The sequence below is a fragment of the Pteronotus mesoamericanus genome, unplaced genomic scaffold, assembly GCF_021234165.1.
Source record: "Pteronotus mesoamericanus isolate MK-2021 breed Mesoamerican mustached bat unplaced genomic scaffold, CSHL_Meso_final contig_134, whole genome shotgun sequence".
In the NCBI taxonomy this organism is placed as follows: Eukaryota; Metazoa; Chordata; class Mammalia; order Chiroptera; family Mormoopidae; genus Pteronotus; species Pteronotus mesoamericanus.
In genome coordinates, this window is record NW_026555061.1 from 3136717 (window position 1) to 3159258 (window position 22542).

General features: G+C 53.7%; 1 protein-coding gene across 1 annotated transcript in view; it reads right to left on the reverse strand.

Moving 5' to 3' along the window:
- Positions 1–10313: 10313 nt before the first annotated feature.
- Positions 10314–22542, reverse strand: part of PACRG (parkin coregulated) — a 386248-nt gene continuing 374019 nt past the window's right edge. The window contains exon 5 of the mRNA XM_054595413.1: positions 10314–10474. Within this exon, the coding sequence (XP_054451388.1) occupies positions 10314–10474 (161 nt within the window). The remainder of the gene's footprint in view (positions 10475–22542) is intronic.

A 22542-nucleotide genomic window follows, 5' to 3' on the forward strand; every position in this document is an offset into this window, starting at 1 on the left:
CTGGCCCCGGCCCCTCACTGTACAGAAGGGGAAACTGAGGCCCAGGTACTGCAGCTCCACGGTGGCAGGGCCAGGCCGAAGCAGCCTCCTGAGGTCCAGCTCGGAGCAGGCCCTGTGCCGCCCGGGAGGGGGAAGGACACAGGGACAGGGAGTCCCCGAACCAGTTCGGGGCACCGTCCCAGCCTGAACCCCACGAGGGCCGTCCAGGCTAGATCGGCAACTCACTGGGGACAGGGCGGGGAGCAGGCGGCCCTGGCAGACATCCCGTCCCCCTTGGCACCGTGTCCTTCGGGTGCCCCGCCCCCCGCCACGTTACCAGCTCCTGGGAAGGCCTGATGCCACTGCCAGGACTCGGGTAATGGGAGGGTGAGGAGAGACTTCCGAGGGCCCGGGGCCCAATGCCCGCCTATGCGGGAGCCCCTGCTGGACAGTCTCTGATGGTCACGGCCCCTTCCAGAAGCTTCCAGGCAGAAGGCGAGTCTGCAGCTCCTGGTTTGAATGTGCCTGGGCTGCGGGGCCCCCCTGACCTCCAGCTCCGGGGGCGTTGGGGGTTTTTGTTCTCTGGAGCCAGCGAGCCTGACCGCCTCCCCTGCGGCTTCCTCAGACACACTGGCGTCTGTGTGGCCAAAGGGACATGGGAGTCCCGGGCCCCAGACCCTCTCTTACCAGCACAGTGGATCTGCACCTACGCGCTACCGTCTCTAGATGCCGACCTCCCCAGCGCCCCCAGCCACGGGGTGGCCGTGGGTGTTAGCAGCTGCCCAGTGACACCGCAGGTGGCATGTCCTGGTTCCTTCGTGTCTTTGATGTCGCTCCGGCCTCCTCTGGGCCTGTGCTGGGGCTGGAGAGCTGTGGGCAGCAGGGGACATAGCCTCAGCCAAAGAGGTCGAGGTCGGAGACCACGCGAGGCCTGGCCCCTGGGTGACGAGCAGCGTGGCTGCGGCCGGTCCCCAAGGCGAGGGCGCGGGGGCCCACACAGGCCCCGGCCCCGGGAACTCCCCGCCTCCGTCCCCGCCTGAAGGTGCGGCTCGGAGTGGGCCTCCCCTGCGACCTCCGCCTGTTTCTGCTGGAGGAGGAAGCAGGCCCGGCTGCGGGGAGTCGGGGGGTGTCCCCTGTCCCAGCCTGAGTCCCCTCCTGTACCCCAAGGACCCCGGAGGGAGCAAGGGGGTGGACTGTGTGCTCTGAAGGGGAGATTGCAACTCTCAGAAGACGCTGGAAATACGCGATTAAACCTCGCCTCTGCTTACGCCCGGCTCCCTCTCACGCTGCCCTGCGTGTGCCGTTCGTGGGCGATCAAAACGCGCTTGTCCAGCCACTGACTAGGGAGCAGGCGCTGCGGGCCAGGAGGGACGGGGAGCTCCCTGAGAAACGGGGCACGAGAACGTGGGAGACGCAGCGGCACCGTGGCGGTGGCGGAGGCGGTGGCGGTGGCGGTGGCGGCAGGGAGTGTCTGGGAGCCAAGGGACGCCGCCCGTCTTTGTGGGGCAGGCTGAGCTGAGCTGGCATTTCCACTAATAAACTGGCAAGGAAACGTTTCCGAGCAGTAGAGCCCATGTTTGCTGTGGCTAAAAATAAGCGCTCGCAGGTATTGTGTAGTAACACCTGCAATCGATTCGCAGGTGGGAAACCTGGGGGGGAAAACGTAGTTTCCTGCCTCGGTCTTTCTCGGCCACCAGCAGACAGGCCAGTGCACGGGTGGGTCAGCGAGGAGGCGCCCGGACGCCACGGACGGGACACGGCGTCATGGAGCCCGGGCGCCGTGTGTGTCCTTGTGAGCTGATCTGCCGCGGACGTGATCCAAGACCAGTCGGTCTGGGGTTTCTGTGTAGAGGTTTATACCCACTCTGTCTCTTCTGCATTTATGACATATTTCTAGTGAGACGTTCCGGCGTCATCGAGTGAAAGATTACGCCTCAGGCACAGTTGTAGTGATTTTTCACAAAATACCTCATGGACCCGCCCCCCACCAATGCCTTCTGAAGTATTCTTTCCTCCCTTTTTTCCAATGGGGAAACTGAGGCTCGGCGGGTGTATGAAGGCGGCCTGATGGGAGCCGGGCGCTCCGCCCCCGCGTTGACGGGGGCCCGCCGGGTCCCAGCTCCCCGTCGCTCCCTGTCGCTCCCCCACAGCCGGCCCTCGCCCTCCCTGGACCTCATGGTCTTTAGCTGGCAGTGAGACTGCTCCCTTGTTATGCCAGCCTGGGCTATCTGCGCAGCCACGCTCTCCGCCCCCGTCCCACGGGGACCCCTGGGCGACACGCAGGCCCCGACACCTTGGTCGGCCTGTCCGCAGCTCTGCCTGGGGAACCAGCATGGCGTTGGGTCTTCAGGGAGGGCCGAGCCTGCGACTCCCCGCGTCTGCCCAAGCCACACGTTTTCGCACCAGTCTCCCCAGTAAGGCCCATGATACCGCCGGCGGGGGGGAGCCTGGGGGCCCCTGTCGCCACTGGTGAAGCAGGAGCACTTGACGCATTTTAGCTGCTCTGTAGATTCTGGGTGACGTTCCAGAGAAAGGCTTCTTTCAGCCCGGACTCTGGACCCGTCGTCAAACGCTGTGGTATTTGTCCCATCGGTGGCCTTTGCTGCCTGAGTGATGTTATGAGAAATGTAAGCAGGTCCAAAAAAGACTCCGTATATTTCCTCCCAATAAAGCCTTCTAATCAATTGTATTGTGCGGGTGATTTTTGTTGGGCTCTGAATGAAGGAAAAAAAACCCAAAACCACTCTCGTAGGGTGTCGTTTCCTCCCCCCTCAGCAAACAAAGGTCCCCGAATATCTCAGATGTGGGGCAGAGATTGTCACAGCTCAGAAAGGCACGGCCGCTGAGCTCCCTCTGGACTGAACCCGCCCCTTCTCCGCGGAGAATCCCGCAGAGGACAGCGCGGACCCTGCTCGGGGGTCGCGGTCCCCCGCCCCCTGAACGCAGCCCACTGAGGGGTTATTAAAAATTTACCTTTTGATCAATAACGTTCTTTATGGGACCTTTTTCTTGCTGCATGTTAATGTAATGTTTACGGCCCCAGATGTATGAGGGAGGAGACAAAAAGGCCATTTAAAGCCCTGGTTCTAGAATGCTCCTATTATACGTTTAATTGAATCAAGTGCCACACAGCCTTGCTGAATGAGGACATAGTTGGAGCTGTGGGCTGCTTTCACTGGCCCACGGAGACTTCATCCCCGGGGCCGTGGACAAACGCTAATTCAGACATCTTACCTCCGGGAGAGCGACGTTATCTGCGACTGGTTTCAGAACCACTGACCTTGTTCGCTGGAACTTTGAGCAGTTCATTGTAGAACTCCCTTTCTCTATTAATAGTAATGACTCAGTTTTCAAGTTTCACATGTGAAGATGACAACTACATTGGCGACTTGGAAAGGCGTCCTTGGACCATTGAGGCTTCTTGGCCTTTTATTTGTTTATTTTTGATAACACTTGAAGCCAAGACGATAGGCTCCTCCCTGGGCATTGTACTGACCGATGTAAACCGTACTTCCCAAGGTGCGCCGACACTTCCTTCTCTGGGCTGAGGACAATTTATTTATCTTCCTGCTGAAGGAAGTTGAAATTCCCCTGTTATTCCTAAAGGCTACTTGGAGTTAATTTCCCTGAGGAGGCTTGTTGTTTAATGGAAAACACAAGAGTGGCCAGGCTTGAGTAGGACCCATGGAGACAGCCGCTCGGGGACCCCTGACTGGGCCTCTGAGGGGCTGGAATCCACACTGGGTGGAGACCTTGGTTTCGAACAGGGGTCCCCAAACACCCCGGCATGGCAGGATCCCCTGGGCAGCGCGTCCGGCACAGATGCTGGGCCCCTGGCATTTCCGGCCCAGCAGGTCCGGGCGGGGGCCTCCGAGCTCCCAGGCGGTGAAGCTGCTGGGCCAGGGACCTTCCAGGGCCCCGCCAGGCCGTGCTGGGGCTGCTCTGCGGCCCCCGGTGCTGGGACGCGTGGGCTCCTCCTGTTCAGCCTCTGTGAGAACGGGTTTAAAAGACATCAGAGTCTGTTTGTGCCTGGGGTGCCCTACGGGACCATCCACATGGACGGGGCGTCGGGAAGCAACCGACACGCTGCAGAAGCCTCGCTGCCTGCCTCGGTTCCCCGGGAGGGACCCAGCGACGCGTAGGTCCCAGCCCCCACGGAGCCATTTGTCCGTCTTTGAACAGCCAGACAGGCCTGTGTTTGCGGAGCTTCGGAGGATGTTTAAAATACTTGCCTCTGACTCAGTTTAAACAGAGAGATGGATGCCTCTCCCCACGACAGCAGAGCCGTCTTCCATTTTCCAGAGCCAGAGCATCGCCAGTGGGTCTTACGCTGGACCGGCGGTCCTTCTTCCCTCGGACCGCAGAGTCCCGGACCGCAGCGCGCCCGAGGCAGTTCCGTGTCCCCTAAGCCGGGCCGGACAGGGGGCGTCTGTGCTGTCTCCTGGAAGGACGTGTTTACCGAGTGCCGACTGAACCGGGCTCGCCGCTCGGCTTGCGGGGGGCGGCCTCGCAGTGAACAGAGCAAGCCCCCCGTCCTTCCACGGCCCACGTTCTAGAAATGAGCAGGAGAGGTGCACCAGGCTGTCAGATACTCATCCATGTCTTGAGGCAGGAAAGATGCAGAGGAGGATGGAGCAGAGGACGGGGGGAGAACGGCTTTCTGAGGCAGTGACATTTCCGAGGCAGGGAGAAGCCAGAAGCCAGCGGGGGGTTTGCGTGCCCGGCTCTGAGCCGACCAGCTCCTGGCCTCCTTGTGGGGCAGGGAGAGCGCAGGAGGCAGGTCAGGGGTCACCAGGGCCGCAGGGTGTGCTTGGCATGTGGGCCGCGCGGGGACCTGGAATTCGCCCACAGCGATGGGAGGCGGAAGCCATGGAAAGGCTCAGTGGCCCCACAGGGTATGTGTCTGAAGGGTCACCGACCAGGGAGCAGCTCCCCCACCGGAGCAGCCCCGGAGGCGGAGGCGGGGGTGGGGAGGGGGTGGCTAGGCCAAGCGGTGGCTGCACCGGAGCGGGAGGGAGGAGTCAGGACCAGACGGGTTCCCTGTGGAGGGTCTTGCAGGCAGATTTGCGTGTGGGCCTTGTGAGAGGGAGTCAGGCCGGACCCTGGGGCTTGGAGCTGAGCGCGCGGAGGGTTCCTGGTGGCCACGCCGGGGCAGGCTGGGGGCAGAGGAGGAGCTGGGAGGGCGGGGCGACCGGGCGTTCGGTTCCAGACCGGCGGCCCGGGAAGCCGGAGGGTCAGGGAAGTCGAGGTTAAATCTGAGGAGCAGGGGTGTGCTGGCAGAGGGAGGCGGGGAGACCGCCACACTCACAGCTGAGGAAGAAGAGCCCGCAAAGGAGACGCGGGGGCGCAGGCCCGCTGGCGTCTCAGGGCTCGTCCTTCCGTAGGCTTCGCCCCAGCCCCCGGGCCGTTGTCACTAGGGCGTACGCAGCACATTCTCCCTTCCCCTCCTCTGCAGACAGACCCTGCCGCTTCCGAGTAGGTGCCCCGGGTGCACCTTCCAGCGAAGGGTTCCTAATCCGGCCAATAGCCAGTGCAGCGCGCCCTTGCTGAGCAGGGTGCATAGCTCCCCACAGCTCCCTGAGGCGAGGCGGGGGCTCTTTCTCAATACTTTCTAAATAAAAAAGTAACTCAAGTCATAAATTTTTAGACCTATCGAGCACAGGAAGAGAACAAATCCTTTCTCCCAGATTTAAACTTACAGAAGTTTGGCAAAGGAAAAATGGATAAGGAGTCCAAGTGAAAATGGATTAGGAAACCTTAGACACATTCCCACTGGGGAAACTAAAACCCAGCCCCTGCTGCAAAGCAATGCAGCGGAACCAAAGTGCAAAGAGCAACTTCTGCTACCTGCCTGTCCACGTCCCGTCCCAGGGACGGAGAATTGTCTAATGGCCAGAGAACGTGGGTGAAGCAGCAAACGCATCAGCAACGAGATGTGCATGGGGCAAGGCGTGTGAGCAGACATCCACGCGGAGGCCTCGCGCAGCCGTCTCGGGGACTTCATTCTGTAGCTGCTACTTGGAACTTTCATATCATCGTTGGCGTGTGAACTGCAGGGTGAGCTGTTACCAGCGAGGGGCGCGGAGAAAGCAAGCCGACCTCGTGCTTCAGATTTCCGTTAAGCGTGTCCGTGCCCACCCACGGAGACCGCGAAAGACACAACGACGCCCCAGGTGTTTTCAGCTGAGATCCAACACTCGGGTGCATTTGCCTCTTGGTGCTTTTGACCAGGCCAAGCACGCTTCTCTGACATTTCTCGCCACCGCAGGGCAGGGAGGACGCTTAGACTCTTTTGTGTTAAAACATCACGACTACGAATAATCCGCGTAGGTTGGGATGGCGCCGCCCCGTTCGAAATGGTCTTTCCCTCCTGGAACGCACGTGGGCTTCCCCTCGCTATCAGGGCAAAGCCACGCACAAAGGACAGACAGCAAGTTTAAGTCTCTGTCGATATCTTATTTTAAAAGCAGTGGGGTTGGTTGCGCTTAGGAATGCCCTCCTTTCTGGGGCTTAACAGGAACGTGGCGCTCTATGAGTCCTGGGTGCCCCCCCCGCCCCCGCCCCCCCCCACAGGACCGGACCGGGAAGGCGGGGCCGGGGATGCACCCGCGCCCTGCCAGGGGGTGCCTGGCCCAGAGCAGGGCCCTTCCACAGGCCGGCTGTGCCCGTGCAGCCTCGGGACCCTGGACATGGAAACCGCGCCTATGCGTTATCTTGGTGTGATGCGCATTATCTCGGGGTGATGCCAACTTGGGCATTTTACTTTAGATCTGAAAGTGTCCCCCTTTGGACAAACTTCGGTCAGCTGGTACATTCCTAAAAATAGGGATACCATCGTGGAGGGAACTATTTAAAAAGCATTTGAGATTTTCTGACTCCATTTTAAATCTTATCAGATTTTCCCAGGTATATAACTTCACAACAAAACCAGTCTTTGAGCTTCCCAGCCTCTGCTTGCAAAGGGTTAGCGATAAACATCTCAAAATAGCTAAAAGAAGCGAAGATGCGGTGGGCACAGAAATGGACAAAAATTACCCGGTGTTAGCCTCTCTAAATTACGGTGCTCTGAGAGGCCTACCGCCTGCACCCACGCTTCTCTGACCTCGTTTAAGTAAACCCCAGAAGGACTGGAGGATTTCTTTGTTTGTTTAAGAAATCTTCGGTTAAAAAATCCCGTTCTCCAGGTAATGCCACTGTTGCGTGGAGCTTTCAAATTTCACGTTTCTGTAGGAAGCGCCGCGGGTGTCCCTTGCCCCTGAAAACTGTGTGCTGCCTTTCTAGTGGGATGGGGATGGGAAGGCGCGCGCACAGCGGACGGAGTGCCCAGGGAGGGGATGGCCGGAGGGCGGCGGGCTCCTGAAAGGCCGAAATTTCTCACCAGACCTCTGGTCAGAGCCCAGGCCGACGCCTGTGCGGGGCCTGAGCAGACAAGGTGAGAACTGGGGGAGTCCCTCTGCTCCGGGCGCCAGGCCGGCTGCTTTCGCGGGTCTTCCCCTCGGCCCCCCGCTCTCATTCATCCAGCGGGGCTCCCTCTGAGCCCCTTCCTCACTTGCGTTTGTGCTGGGCTGCTACGGCCAACCGGCAAGGCAGACATTACAGGCCCCAGAGAAGAGGGGTCAGTGAGGGACTGGAGTTGTGGAATTTCCGTAACTTGCCCAAGATCACACGGCAGCTGCCCCGTGGGGAGAGATGTCCACGCACATTCTGCCCGGTCCCCACTCCTGGGCCCCTCCATGCTTGGCTCCCTCAGTCCTGGTAGCGACCCCAGGGAGCAGAGACGGTCAGAGGGAGGACGCTGGGTTTCAGTGACTTGCTCTGGGCTCCAAAACCCCTGAGTCACAGGCTCGGAGTCCCCCCAGGATAACTGGCACGTGGAAGGTGGCTTCAAGCAAACACAACCCACTCACACCAGACAGGAAACCCCTGCCTCCCACAGGCGTGGGTGTTTCCGCGTTGCCTCACCGCATTCCCCTCCCTCCCTCCGAAAGGAAGTTCGGCTGTAAGAACACGGCAGGGGAAGAGCTGTTCTCGTCCTGATGAGACAGCGTCCAGGGAGAAGACAGCCGACCTGGGGTGGAGAAGAGAGACGAGGCCGGCCACTCTCGCCTCTGTGCTGGCAAAACCGCCTGTTTATTCTGCTGTCTCCAGGAATCCCTGTCCTGCCTATGCAGGTATTTAGGTTTCCTGCAAAGTTATCCCGAGATAACAAGGACCTCAGCGTTGCCTTGGAGGAAGCACCACGCTGCCTGAAGGTTAGCCGGGTGGCAACGGGTCCTTGTGGCTGTGTCGTTTCTCTCTGACGTGAAAGGCCGGTGGGTATGGGAACTGCACCGGGGACTTCACAGAGCTCACCTGAGGTCCGGCCGCATTCCTGCAGGCCCGCGTCAGCGCGGCCGGGAGAGGGAGGCGCCAGAGGCTAAAGAGCTTGCCCGAGGCAGCACAGCCAAGAGTAGCAGAGCCGGGAAATGCACCTGGACGTTTTCATTCCAAACCAAAGTGAGGGCTCTCGGCTAAGGGGTGGGGGCGGGGGAGTGCTCTTCGTGCTCCTGCCCTGGGCAGCGTGTGTGAGCGTGACCCAGAGCGAGCGGCCTGCCTGCTTCTCTGAGGCCCACCCGAGCCGTGCGGGAAATTCCAGTGGGAAATTCCAAACGCACCAACAAGCCACCGTCTTCCCAATCGTGCCATGGACCTCGGCATCCCTTTGAGCACATCGCCGAGGCCAGGACAAGAGATTTTGGGTGCAACTGAATGTCACAGTTTAGAGGAAGACCTGCCCTAACCTGTGCATGTTTGCTTCTAGCTATGTCATCTCAAAACATGGCACACGAAAGCCGCTTTGTGTCACCCACCCCTGCGCCTCCATTTATCCTAAAAAGTGCTTACGGGAGCCACGTGGTAGCTGGTTCGATGCTGCTAGGATTGCAGTGCTGAGCCAGGCATCGAGGAACATGAATAATGAGCCAGTTTTGAAACGTGGTGTTCGCCTTTGGAAACTGGTGTCTTAAACAATTAGTGACCATAATCTCTAGGCCGACGCTCAGTGCCTGGCATTGGCATTTCGTTCCTTCCTGCCTGTGCAGAAGCGGCTCTTTGCTACCGGATGAGCTACTTGGGCCGCGTGTCTCTGGGCAGCCACAGCATCTCAGGTGCTCAGGGCCAGCGTCCCGGCCCCATGGGGCGTCTGGGCTGCGCTTCAAAGGCCCCAGCTCACCGCCCAGCCAGCCTGCGCGGCCACTGCCGGGCCCATGGGCCTGAGAGCTGGTCTTCTTTCTGGGAGCCTTTTCTCTTCCTCAGTTGAATGAAAAAGTGCATGTTTATTGGTCTTTTTTTTTTTTTGGTTTCAATAAAATCCCAAACTCCTGCCATCAGACCTACAGAGAGCTGCTGTGAGCACCCATCCAACTGGCGGGAGGAGGCAGAAGGAAGGAGAACGGCCAAGGAAAAGAATTAGGTTTGTGTCCAGGGGTGTTCATTATGATTAAATGGTTAAAGTGGTTATACATCCTTTTCAAAAACGATTAAAAGCCCTACATGAAACTGCTGGATAACATTTTGTCAACAGCACACCAGGTCCCAATGTGACCTGTCATCGTGGGGAGGGACAAGCCTTCCAACGAGCATTCTTTAAAATCACGTTCTCCAAGTTACCTTCCGCACCTCCCCTGCCCCTCTTCTCCCGCCCCCCCCACCCTTCCCCCGCCCCCCTGCCTCTCCCGCTGCACCCTGCCGCACCCTGCCCGCAAACAGCCCGAGAGCTCTGGCAGCCCACGCACGGCGGCCTGCAAACACTGGTTGCGGGAGCAGCTGAGCTTCGTAGCAGGCTGCACAGCGGCCCCTCTGTCATCGGGACGCAGATTCGCCGGTTTCGTCGGGCGCCCGAGCCCACGGCTCTGCACAGCTGCCCAGAGGTGCTGCTGAACCGATGTTTGTCTGCCACGACAAACACCTGTTAAGCAGCCAGCATTGGCTGTTCCCTTACTGTCTCTGATATCACCCTCAGGGCGGGCAGACACAGGACAGCAACTGCTGAATTGCGTAGGAAAATTAGACTTTATTGTCTATACAACTGACGGTTGAACTCGGGCTCCTATCCTGTCCGAGCTGCGTAAAGAATCGGTTCTTCTCTTAGAACAAACGAGCACAGTACACTATTGTAATCTAAGAAACAGGCACTATTTATGTATCGGGAAGCCTTGCTGTCCATGGGGCGAGCCGTCCGATGGCCCAGGAGCCACGGCGGCGGCAGCTGGAGAAGCCGCAGAGGCCGCCCTGTGCACAGCGGCGGGCGGGGCGGGAGCGGCGGGAGGGAGCCCCCACCCCTGCGGCCCCTGCTGTCAGTTCAGCAAGCAGGACTCGTAGGTGGGGACCATGTACTTGATGTTGATGAAGGCGTCCTCTCCGCCGTGGCGCTCCAGGGCCCCGAGCGTCTCCTGGATCAGGTCGCCCACGTTCTCCCTCCGCTGCTGGCTGTACTCGATGCCGTCCCCGGAGTTCACTGGCTCAGGCAAACACACAAAGACGCCCGTTATTTCTCTGCCGTTTCCCAGAGAGCCCTGCGTGCCAGTCCAGGCCTCCCCTCCGCGTGCGGGCTCGGGGACGGGAGCCCTGAACCTCTCTACGTGGCCTTGCAGGGTTTCAGGAGTCATGACAAAGGTACAAAAGCACAGAGTCTCAGGCTGGAGCTGATGGGAAGCCATCTGAGGAAACTGTAAACTAAACGAAGGTGAGGTGGCTGTGGCTGTGCCAGGTCTGACAGTGACGCAGAGGCTGCTCTCCCGGGCTCTGAGTTCTTCAGAATCCCCAACGCAGCCCATCGGGAGGAGCAGTCCCGCGTCAGGCGGGGGGCGGGGGGGGCTATGCGGCTTCAGGGGCTGCACGTGGGGCAAGAGGCCCGGCCCATCCGCGCAGCTCTGATGCTTTTGTACATACTTTTAGCTCCTTCCCCAGCAAGTGCCACTAACCCAGGCGCTCCTTCTCTGGGGTCAGTCCCATCCCTTGGGATATGGTGGCGGGGGGAGAAGGGGGACTGGGGGGCCTGGAGGGCCCTGCCTTCGCTGCTGGGAGGCTCCTGGTTGACCCCTGAACATCTGGATGGCAGTTTTAGTGACGGTTTCGCAGGGAGTTGCTGGTGGTTTTGGAGTCTCTCTAAGCCCAGACGGGTGGTCCGCCCGGGCCGGGCACTGGGAGCACCCTTCGAAGGCCCCGCCCCGTAGGGCCCTGAAGTGACCGCCGCGGCCGCTCGGACCCTGGCCAGGCAGGAGTCCCAGGCCTCCGGCGGCCCCGGGAACCCAGGCCCGACACGCCCTCCTCCTGGGAGACACCTGCAGGAATCACCCAAGTGCACAGGCGTCGGACACACACGGAGCACTTCGGCTTCTCCCCAGAGGATGAAAACGCCACGGTTTTTCCTCAACAACAGTCGTTCCAAGCATTCGTGTTGCACGTCACTCACACATTTCTGAGGACGTCAGCGACTCTTGCTCTCCCTGTGGGTGACCTGCCATCCTGCCTCTGCTGACACGCCCCCCATCTTATCTCTGAGGAGGGCGAAGGCGGAGGGCCCGCAGCCAAGGACGAGCCCACAGGGGACAGGCCAAGAGGGGCCTGTGGCCTCCAGGGCGTGTGTCCTACAGATAAAGTATCTGTTGTATTCATATTTCAAATACGGCTCCAGGGTGCGTCTCTTGCTTGGATACGAAAACAACAGAAGAAAAGCTATGGGATTTCAAGTCTTTTACCCTAGTTTTGTTTTGTTTTGTTTGGACATTTTAAAAAAAAGATTGAGTAATAGTTCAGGCCCGAAATTAAAGTAACAACTATAATCCCTCACAACATAGCTAAGCAGTTCTTCTGCTTGATTTTTTCCAGAAACTTATTAGAGAAAGATCACTGTGTTCTATAGCACAGAAAATGGATGGGCCTCCTGCATAGTCTCTGCGGGTGCGGGCGGAGGCAAGCGGACACTTTGCAGAAGGAGAAAGAGACGGTGAGCCACGCAAACACCGCGTCTGTCCCGTTCTCATAATAAGCGCCCTTCCGTGGCTCGCAGAGCTGGTGGGACTCGGTGGGCTGTTCCCCCGAGGGGAAGCCTCTCTGTGGCCCCGCGCCAGGCTGGACTGAACTCACAGCTGGGCTTACAGAGCGGTGGGTGATCTAAAACGCTCACAGGTGACAGCTCCATAGAACAAATGACAGAGGAAACACTTGACCGAAAGGGTTCACGCCTGACTGTTTTTGAGCAGAAGGTAAACTTTTTAAAAACAAAAACGGAGCGAGTCCGTGCACTGAGGGACGGCAACGTGGTGTTGGTCCACGTGGGAGAACTTCCCAGTAGGAGGTTTGTGGGTGGAACTAAGAGAGCAGGAGGCGGCCAGGGTGTGTGGGAAGAAAACACGGTAAGGAAGGAAGTCCAAAAGAGAGGAGGACAAAAGCGACAAAGGTGTCAGAAGAAGGGGCCAGAAGGACAAGACAGACACTGTGTGTGACAAGGGAGATCGATATTGGAGGATGTGACTGTTAGAAACAACCTCAACTTCCCAGGGTTCCAGCTGGCGGGGGCGGGGGGCGAGGCTGATCTTCGTGTGCCCCTCCATCGGGTGACACTGCCGAGAGGTAGACTCAGGGCTCAGGGGACGGGGGCATGGCCCCCAAGTGCACGGGACAGCCAAGCCCAGGGCACAGGGGACATAACTGGTGATGGCTGGCACAGGCCTGAACCAGTTCCTGATGGACAAAGATACATGGATTAATCACTAATAAATGGCGCCTTTTGTTGGCGTATTAGTCAAAAGGTCAAGCGCTGCATAGGTCACGGGACAGACATAGTTTCCTGATGGAGGCAGAGAGGTTTGGAAAGGGCACACAAAGGAGAGCTGAGCCCACCCGGTTTTCCACCGCCTTCCAGAATGCTCCAGTGACAAGCAACGCTCTCACTCAATAATAACCTATTCTTACTTTTTAAAAACTATTTCACTGTAGGAGTGAATAAACTATGTAGCTTTTTTGTCTCTCAACAGTGTATAAACCCAAATGATAAAAAGAACAGAACAGAATAGAAGTTGCTTATTCAAAAAGTGAGTTGGAGTTGAAATATTTTGCGGTTGCAGAATATGTATCAGTGGGGCAGGAAAAAAAAAAAACCAAACAGCCAAAACCCAGATAAGGAGCACATTCCTCCTAGCAGTCGCTATAACAGGGACAGGGACAGCTTAGTGTCAAGCCACGTGGCGAAGCGGGTGAGCCGGGTCAGAAACTGCAATGGGGTCCGTGCCTGAGAATCGGAACTTGAGGGGCCTCGCATGCGCTCGCCATTTTAAACACACACGATGCCGTTGGAAATATGCTGTGAGGGGCTCACACGCTTGAAAAATGGTTATTTACAATTGTCAATTCTGATTAGGAAGGTGACGTTTCCGTTTAGGAAGCTGGAAGTCTATTTTACGTCCAACGGCTAAAAAGATACATGGAAGTTGGAAAAGCTATGATTTATTTATAACCGGACAGACAGGACCGTGGCGCAGGCGTAAAGCAGACCGCGCTTCCAAGGGGAGGCCACGCGGGGCAGAGGGCCCTCGACCCTGGCACGCAGGAGGCGCCGCCGCCGCTCGCGTGCTGTTCCAGGCTAGGAGGTATTTCAAGTGCACTTATTGTTCTGAATGTTGAAACTGCTTTTGGTTATGTAGGTGACACCTTTCACATGTGCGCGCTCCCTCTACCCGGCCCTAGCCCTAACTGCCCCAGCCCGGAGGCTGTCTCTCTCTAGATGCCATTTTGGTCCGAAGCAGGGCGTGTTGGGATATGTTCGCACCCCCTCGGGAGTCTGGCAGTGGCGGGCTCCAGGGCGTGAGCTCAGCCTGTGACGGGGAAGTAAGTGGCTGCCGTCACACCTCGTCACCAAGGGCTACCTCAGCGGGAGGCTCTGTGTGGCACATGGGTGTCTGCTAAGCAGCAGACCTGGGCCAGCAGCAGACATGGATCACGTACCCTGTTGATGACATATTCTCTAAGCATTTTTGCAGTTTCTAGACTGTATAGAAGCTTTATTCTTTCCCTCTTGTTACTAGCATAGGCAAAAGGGGAACATGGCAAAGGGACAATTTTGGTGGCCAGAGCAAGGCCTTCGCGCCTCGGTTGCTCCTGAGCCGTGTCCCGAGACAACACTTAGTGTGTGTTCCAGTCCGACGCTCAGGTCCTCTTACTTTGGAGATAGGAAGAGCAGGAGAATGCGTGGGGCCGCGGGGCCTCCGGGCGAGCTCGGAGCAGGCTTGGGTTTGTCCGACTCCCCTGTCAGACCCGGAGCCGCGGCCGGGGAAGCTGCACCTCAGTGAACAGTAACCCACGAGGAGGCGCTTGGGCATGAAGGCACCATTTAGGGTGTCGAACGTGCAAACCCACAAACGCTGACTTCAGCTGGCTTGTGCGCCAGGCCCGAGGGCTCGTATTCCGGTGGCTCCAACGCATGAGCCGATTTATGGAATCCCCCTATCCTCGCTGGCCCTGCCTGAGAAGGGAGCACGCGTGACTCCAGGAAAAGAGGGGCTTCTGTTGGTTTTGCGCATCGCCCAGCGGAAGGGCAGCCTCGCAGTCTGAGGGAACAGCAGGACCCGAGGTGCAGGGCAAGGCGCCCACGGGAGGGGTGCCCTGAGCGTACCGCCACCAGGCGGCCTCGCTGCTCGGGCGGGGTTCGAAGCCATGGACCAAACGTTCTCAGAGGGAGCGCTGGCTCGGCCAGACGGGCGGCCCCACTCATTGGCCCGGCGGGTCCCGTGCACCAAAAGGTCCTGCGTCTGTCCCGGGTTGGGGTGTATGGGAGGCAGGCCATCACGGTTTCCCTTTCACATGGATGTCTCTCCCTCTCCCTCTCTCCCCCTTTCTCTCTCTCTCTCAAAGCAGTAAACATATCCTTGGGAGAGGATTAAAACAAAACAAAACAAAAACAAAAACAAAAACAAAACGCTAGCTTGGGAAGCTCAATTAAAAACCACCCGAGTGAAGCGGCGCGAGAAGGGATGAGCCCAGACGATCGTAGCGGTCTTCCCAGGCACGGAACACGCGCTTCTGGGAGCCCCGATGTTCCTCGCCGTGCCCACCAGCGCCTGTCACCGCCTCCCGGCACAGCAGCACTGGAAGGACCTGCCGGAATTCACCGATATCGACAGGCCCTGTGGCCCTTGGCGGCAGCGGTGGGGGCCAGGCAGACCGACTCTCCGGGGCGCCTAAGGCTGCATCAGGGTCATAAAACCCAGGCGAGGGCGTCAGCTGCTGCGGACGGGTCACGGCGTGGCCGCGCCCTTCCCAGGCCCTCCTCTCTTTCTCTGAAGTGTTGTCCAACGTGGCCAGTTTGCACACACGCTATTGGAACGTGAATCCAGGCCAAGCCCAGCCAGAAGCTTTTCTCAGGATGAGAATGTCGGTGGATACAAAGCAGCTCACAGGGACCAGACTGTCACGCCACCTCCCCAGGTGACAGATGGCTGGCGGCCAGCTGGGCGTGTAGCGGGGACTCTGGTCCCCTGGCGCGGACACGCCCACTGGGTCCGCACAGTCTCCGCGAGGTGGCACGGGGTGGAATTCTTACAAAGGCCAACGGAAGAAACCAAACTGTTCCTAGATCCGGAACGGCATTTTTGGTTTCCTCAAAGGCCAAGTTAAAAAATTTCAAGAACTTGACAGCCCAGCTGAAGTTTTACCTGTCAAGACCTGTGACCTCTGACGGCATCAGCCGCAGCCGAAGCAGCAACCCTGCGGCTGGGGCTCCTGGCGCCACGGCTCTGGGGGAGCAGGTGAGCCCTGGCGGCCGGGGTTCAGTCCTTGGCAGGAATGTGCAGGCGGAACCTACTGCAAATATTATTCCTAGACAATGTTTCTTGATGCCATCAAACCAGCACAGACTCTCTGCTGGCTGACTGAACAAATTCCCCATGCGGGCCTAGCGGGCTTAGCAGCTGTGAGACAGGGACCGGTCGAACGGTAATTCCCTGTCTGCACTTACTGCTAGTTAAGCAGAAATGCCAGTTTCAGCGGAATAAACGAACATTTCCAAAAGAGGTTTATTAAAGAGATGACTCACTTAAAAAATGTCATCAAAAAGATAACTCATAATATTTGTGAGTTTAGAAATGGTTGCTTTTGAGCTTTTTCCTTTTTTAATCAGAATACAGAGAAAGAGAGAGAAAAAGAGAGATACAGATATATTTGCTCTTTTAAGAAATTTTCAATTCAAGACCTAGATTAAATTGTCAACACTTGTTTTGCTAGAAGTGTCTGTTTATTTGGCGTTAGTTTGAACTCAATTTACTTTATAGAAATAGTGTTATCTGTTCTGGAATAAAAAGGCTCTCTCCCATAAAGTTTGGAAAGTTGCAGGGGAAACGATTGTGAATTCCAGTCTGATCGTCTCTGGAGATGAGGAAACAGAAGAGAAAGGGCAGACAGGAGAAAATCAAGGCCCGAATTCATTTTCCTGCACTGAGTAAGAGAAGGGGGCTTCGGGGGAGATGTTTTGAGGTTACGCCCCTTTAGAATCCTAATCAAACGTTTCTTTCACTTTCCTGTTTTAGCTTGGCTTTGAGGGGGCTGATTTTTTTTTCTCTTCTCCTCAACCACAGCCCGCGTCACCCCCTTCAGAATTATGGGTGTCTCTGGGTTTGGTCTAAGGGTAGCCAGCCCTTCCCGGGGTGACTTCATATCCTCTTGCAAAGTGATGGTTTGCAACATACCTCTAGGTATGACTTGCAAGGGCTGGTTCCAAAGCCTTGGCTCACAGCGGGGAGGCGCGCCTCAAAGTCACCACGGTGCACAACCAGGAGCTTACAACCCCGGCATCTGGCTGGCACGCCAGAGGGCCCGACACCTCAGTCCTCAGATCTTGTTGACACGAATGGAATTCACACGATTTCTTTCCTCTGAAGATAAAAGCTTTGAAGCAAGGCCCCGATCCCCAGCTGGGCGTCTTTCTCTTCCTCTCCTTCGACGCAGGAAAGCGTGGCCATGCTGCCCTCAGCCTGAGAGCTCAAGGAAAGGTGTTGTCTTCTGCACGGGGACCCTGATCACTTGCGAACTTGGAGACATCGTGGGCCTTGGCCCAGTTCGCAGTGAAATATTTACATTTTCCATCAGATAAACAGTGAAAATGTCTGCACAATGGCCATTTTTCCAGGGGCAAAGTAGGTTTGTTTCTCTAAGAAATGAACAATGCTAACACTGGAGTGTACTGGTCCAGAGGGTAAAAAAACTGGACTTCGAGGCAAATAACTTGTAATGTGATGTTTCCATAAATTAGTAGCTGCAATTTACAAGGAATTTGACTACGGATAGGTTGCTTAATTTCTCTGAATCTCAGTTGCCTCGCCTGTACACAGGAGGGACTGAATTTGGAGTGATTTCTGGCTCCTACTTATCCTAACATCCTATGTTATAATATTGTTTCATAACTTTGAAACATGCTTTTGGAAATGATGGTTATTCAATAGATGCAGTGTATTTTGACTGAGAAGATAATCATAAAGTGTATAATTCTTCAAAGCAAGTCATATATTTTGTGAGCAGCAAACTCAGCTTTTAAATCAAGTTCAAGAAAGCCCCAAAGGACCAATGTTTATATAATTGATTCTATTTAAGAAAGAGGACACTGTCAAAAACTCCAAAGTATTTGTTGATATACTACCAAAAATTACTCTGTTCTGCTATTTCAATAAGTCTATACAGATTTTGACTTCTCAGAATAAAAGCCAAATATATATAGGTTAATTTTAAAAATATATTCAATTGATAGTGATCTGGTCAAGAAGACCAGAAGGTGAAATAGGTTCCTCTCTGGTTAAAGACTCGCTTGACATGCTAGTTACATGGAGACAAATTGGTGGGTTCACCAATTTATCCTGCTACAGGGCAATTATAACAACAGATTCTGTGGCCACTAAATTAACTTGAAGCTGAACTCAAGCTTGCGAAGTGACGGGGACTCTCTCTTCTTAGGGGTCAGTGTGACTCACTGGACAGACCGTGTCTGAAAAGGAGTGGAGAGTTCTAGGTCCAGTTCTCATCCTCCGGCAGAGTAACAATGACAACAACGCTGCTAGGATGACGCCACTTAAAACTAAGACTGACCCTATGGGCTACAGACGATTCCCAGTTGCCCCGCTCAGAGGAGCAAGCTGGGGCGCAGAGAGGCGAGACACAGGAGCACGTGACCCCGGCAGCTAACGCCTGAGAGGGAGGGTGATGGGAAGGTCTGTGTCCACACAGGGAGCGAGCCAGGGAGCAGGCACTCCGCCTTGGCACCTGGAGGAAGACCCTGAACCCCGCAGAGAAGGCACATCATCGGGACAGCGGGGCTAGGTGAGAAACGGCGGGGGCGGCCTTCCATGACGTAGACTGCTGCGCTGTCTTTGCGCCATCGCACGCCTCGGAAGTAACGACACCCTCTGCAGGAGGGCAGAAGCCAGGCTGGCCGGTTTCACGGCCTTCTTTTCAGCGCCCCGCGGTGCACCAGGGAGACAGGAGCGTTGCAGCACCCTCTTCGCGCCCCACCCCTCAGGCTTTATGGGCCTGTACGGCTTATGTCTAGATCTCTAGGTCCTAATTTTACAGTGTTCACATGGGGAGTTTATAGGAAGATGGTGAGACAGGAAAGAGTAGAAATCTTGTAGGATCTGAATGGTCTCTCTATGTCCTTAAAAGCACACACACACATACAAAACACCAAAATCAAGCCACAGGTGCAGGGGAAGTGTATGACTCCAGGCCCAAGCTTCCCCTCGCGCACGAAGACGGCCGAGTCTCCGTGTTCCTTCAGGAAACTGAGCCTTTGAGTCCGCATGGCGTCTGGCAGAATCTGTCTCATGCTGGGCAGGGGCCCGTGAATGGGCCTTCCCTTTTTTCAGGTGGCTGCCACATGGAGCACGTGGGCTGTTTAATGGGTCCCCTCCGAGCCGCCCCAGCAGCCCGCCCCGAGGACAGCTGATTGCCTACGGTCTCTCCGCTGCCAGGCCTTCCTCCTCCCGGTTCGCCCTGCACTCATTTCCCTGAGCACGTTCCCTGCTGCTTAATAACCAACATCTCCGTGATGAACAATGGATCGAATTCAGATTCCCCATCCCCTGGGTCCTCTGTCACCTGCTGTCCCTTCTGAGGCCAATCTTATATTTTGCTCCTCGCCAGCAAGACCTTCTGCTCTGCTGAGGCTGGGTTTCTCACGGACCCCGACGTGGGCAATGTTTATTCCAGTCTTTACAATGCTGCCTCGAAATACGCTCTCCACCCGCCGCGCCCTCCGTCCTGGTAAGTCCAAGCTTACCTTTCTTCAGGGCTGGTTTTGGCTTTACTTCCTCTGTGAGGTTGACTCCATAATATCCTCTTTCCTTCTTTTGAATTCTGTATCTACATGTCATTCTAGACTTTAGGAATTGTTTTATGTTTAGTTTTCCTACATTTTACCAACTTTTGGAGGCTAGAATCACACTACCTATAAACCTTATTCATTGGCATCAAGTACAAACTAAATGATCATAAAAGAGATAAACCAATGAACAAATTACTACTTTGTGCATTTTCTGAAAGATACGACACAAGCAAATTCAGTTCTAAATACATCGTATGTTGAATACAATGACTACAGTTTGCCTAATTCTTATTCTTTATTTACTACTTATAGACTTGTGAGTTGTTATACACAGAAATAGTACATATGTGATTTTGAAAACATTTGATCAGAGGAGTTTAAGCACAGGGAAGGTCTCCACAGTCAGTCAACCTCATCTTGTAACCAAAGTCCCCCGTGGTTAAAGTAGGGTTTGCCCGGGTCACCCTTAAATTTAAGAGAAGAAAACTTTCTTTTTCCAAAATTAAAAATCAGATTATCCCATTTACTGTATTAGCAATCTTTACTGTAAAATAAAGAAAATGGATTCATTAAAGTGTCTTTGTTTAATAACTAAGTTTCCTTTTTTTAAAAAAAAAATCACGTTTATTCTGTTACAGCTGTCTCAGTTTTTCCCCCTTTGCCTTCCCCACCCATCCCACCCCGCCCCCCCGTCTCCCACAGTCAGTTCCCACTCTGTGGTCCATGTCCACGGGTCACTCATACACGCTCTTTGTTTAGTTCCTTCTCCTTCTTTCCACCACTGTCCTCCTTCCCCATCCCTTCTGGTCACTTTCAGTCTGCTCCGTGTTTCCATGCCTGCAGTTTATTTTGTTGAATAGATTCCATTTATAGGTGAGATCATACGGTATTTGTTTTTCACCAACTGGCTTATTTCGCTTAGCGTAATATTCTCCAGTTCCATCCCTGCTGTCGCAAAAGGTAGGAGTTCCTTCATTCTATCTTCCTTTCTTTTTTTAAAATGAAGATTGATTTTATTTATTTATTTTTTAAACATCAAATCCATTATAAAATATTTAAAAATTTAAATCCATTATAAAGTCTCAGCAATTAAAACAACATGACACCAGCACAGAAATAATCAAGTAGCTGAAATAAAATGAGCATTCTAGAAACAAATGTATATATCTGTCTAACAATGTAATATATAATTAAATTGATATTTCAAATCCATGGGGAAAATAAGGCTTACCCAACAAATAAGGTGCATGAACCACTATTACTCAAAACAAATATAGAGCCCTATTTCACACATTATACAAAATAATATTTAGGTGAGTTAAAAATCAATATGTAAAATCTAAGGAGCTTTAGGAGAAAATACAAAATAATATTTTTCTTACTCTGAAGTAAAATATTCAAACCCAGAAGCTATAAAGTAAAATATTGACATTATGACTATATTAAACACTTAAGACTATATAGTAATATACATATAAAAAAAGTTAAAGGACAAGTAATAGAATAGGAAAGTATTTGCAACATATCTAAAAAAGGGTTAATAGTTTTTTTTAAAAGGAAAAAATTCTATAAACATTTAATCAAAAAATGGATAAAGAATTCCAAGAAGCCATTTAAAGCTTTTTAAAAATAGAAATAGGCAAGAAATATACAAAAACAGGTTTAGTTTCAACAAATAATAAAGGAACAATTAAAATAACACATCATTGTCACAATCAAATTAATAAATACTTAAAATATTGGTAATATCAAGTATTTGTGACTGTGACAGGAACTGGGTATTCAGAGACTCCTTTTCTTCATCTTCTTAAAGTAGTCCCTTTAGCATATTTTGCAATGCTGGCTTGGTGGAGGTGTGTTTTTTTAGCCTTCTTTTGTCTGGAAACTCCTTATTTTGCCTTCCAATTTAACTGAGATCCTTGCTGGGTAGAGCAGTCTTGTTTGCAGGCCATTGCTTTTCATGACTTGGAATATTTCTTACTATTCCCTTCTGGCTTGTATTGTTTCTATTGAGAAGTAAGCTACTAACCATACCCTTATGTTACTACCTGTTTCTCCCTTGTAGCCTTTAGGATTCTGTTTGTCTTTGATATTTTCCATTTTAATGATGATGTGTCTTGGAGTGAGACTCATTGGGTCCCTCTTGAATGGGACTCTCTGTGCTTCCTGGACTTGTGTGACTTTTTCTTTCTTCAAATTAGAAAAGTTTCCCATCATTACTTTTTCAAACAGTTTCTCTATCCCTTGCTCCTCTTCTTCTCCTTCTGGTATCCCTATTATACGGATATTATTATGTTTCAGGTTGTCCTGCATTTCCCTAAATGTCTCTTCATTCTTTTTTTAGCCTTTTTTTCATTTTCTTGCTCTTTCTGGGAGCTTTTTTCTACCTTATCCTCCAGCTCGCTGATTCGTTCCTCTGCTTTATCTAGCCTGTTTTTGATTCCTTCTACTGTGCTCTTTAATTGAAAAATTGTATTCTTCATTTCCTCTTGTCTCTTATTGGTAGTTTCTATGTCCTTTTTCATGCTGAAATAGTTGGCAGTAAGTTCCTCACAGTTTCCCTGTAGTTTTTTGTAATTCTCTCTGAGCTCACTGAGCTCATTGAGCTTCCTTAGAACCATTGTTTTGAGCTCAATATCTGATAGCTTACTTGCCTCTATTTCATTTAGTTCTCTTTCTGGGGATCCCTCCTTTCATTTTGATTTGGGGGGGGGTGTTTCATTGTCTTCCCATTATTTGTGAGACTCTTCCTTTTTGCCTCTGCTTCTTAAATTGATCTGTCTTGATTTCCTGACTTTGTGGTGTGAACTTCTATGGTAAGAGACCGCTGTTTTTTCTTTCTGGATCTGCCTTTGTTGATGTCAGATGTTTACCCTGTCTGACCTTAGGCAGTCTGTTCGAGACTTCCAGGAATCTACTGTCTGTGGCTGCCTCCTTCAGCTGTTAATCTAGTCATTCTGCACTCAGCAGTCTGGCTTAGATACCACAAGATGGGACAGAGTCCCTCCTGGGGGTGGGGTTATTGTGTCCTCTCACGCTGCTGCCACTCAGGGGAATGGTTTGCCTGAGCTAGATGGCTGCTGCTGTATGGGGGATGAGTCAGCACGAGGATCCCTCTGGCTACTCCCTCAGTTCTCTCCCCAAAGCTTTCATCTCCAATCTCTTCACAAGTGTCTCTAGAACACTCTGCGCCCCCTTTAGCCAGGGATCTACTATGTGTA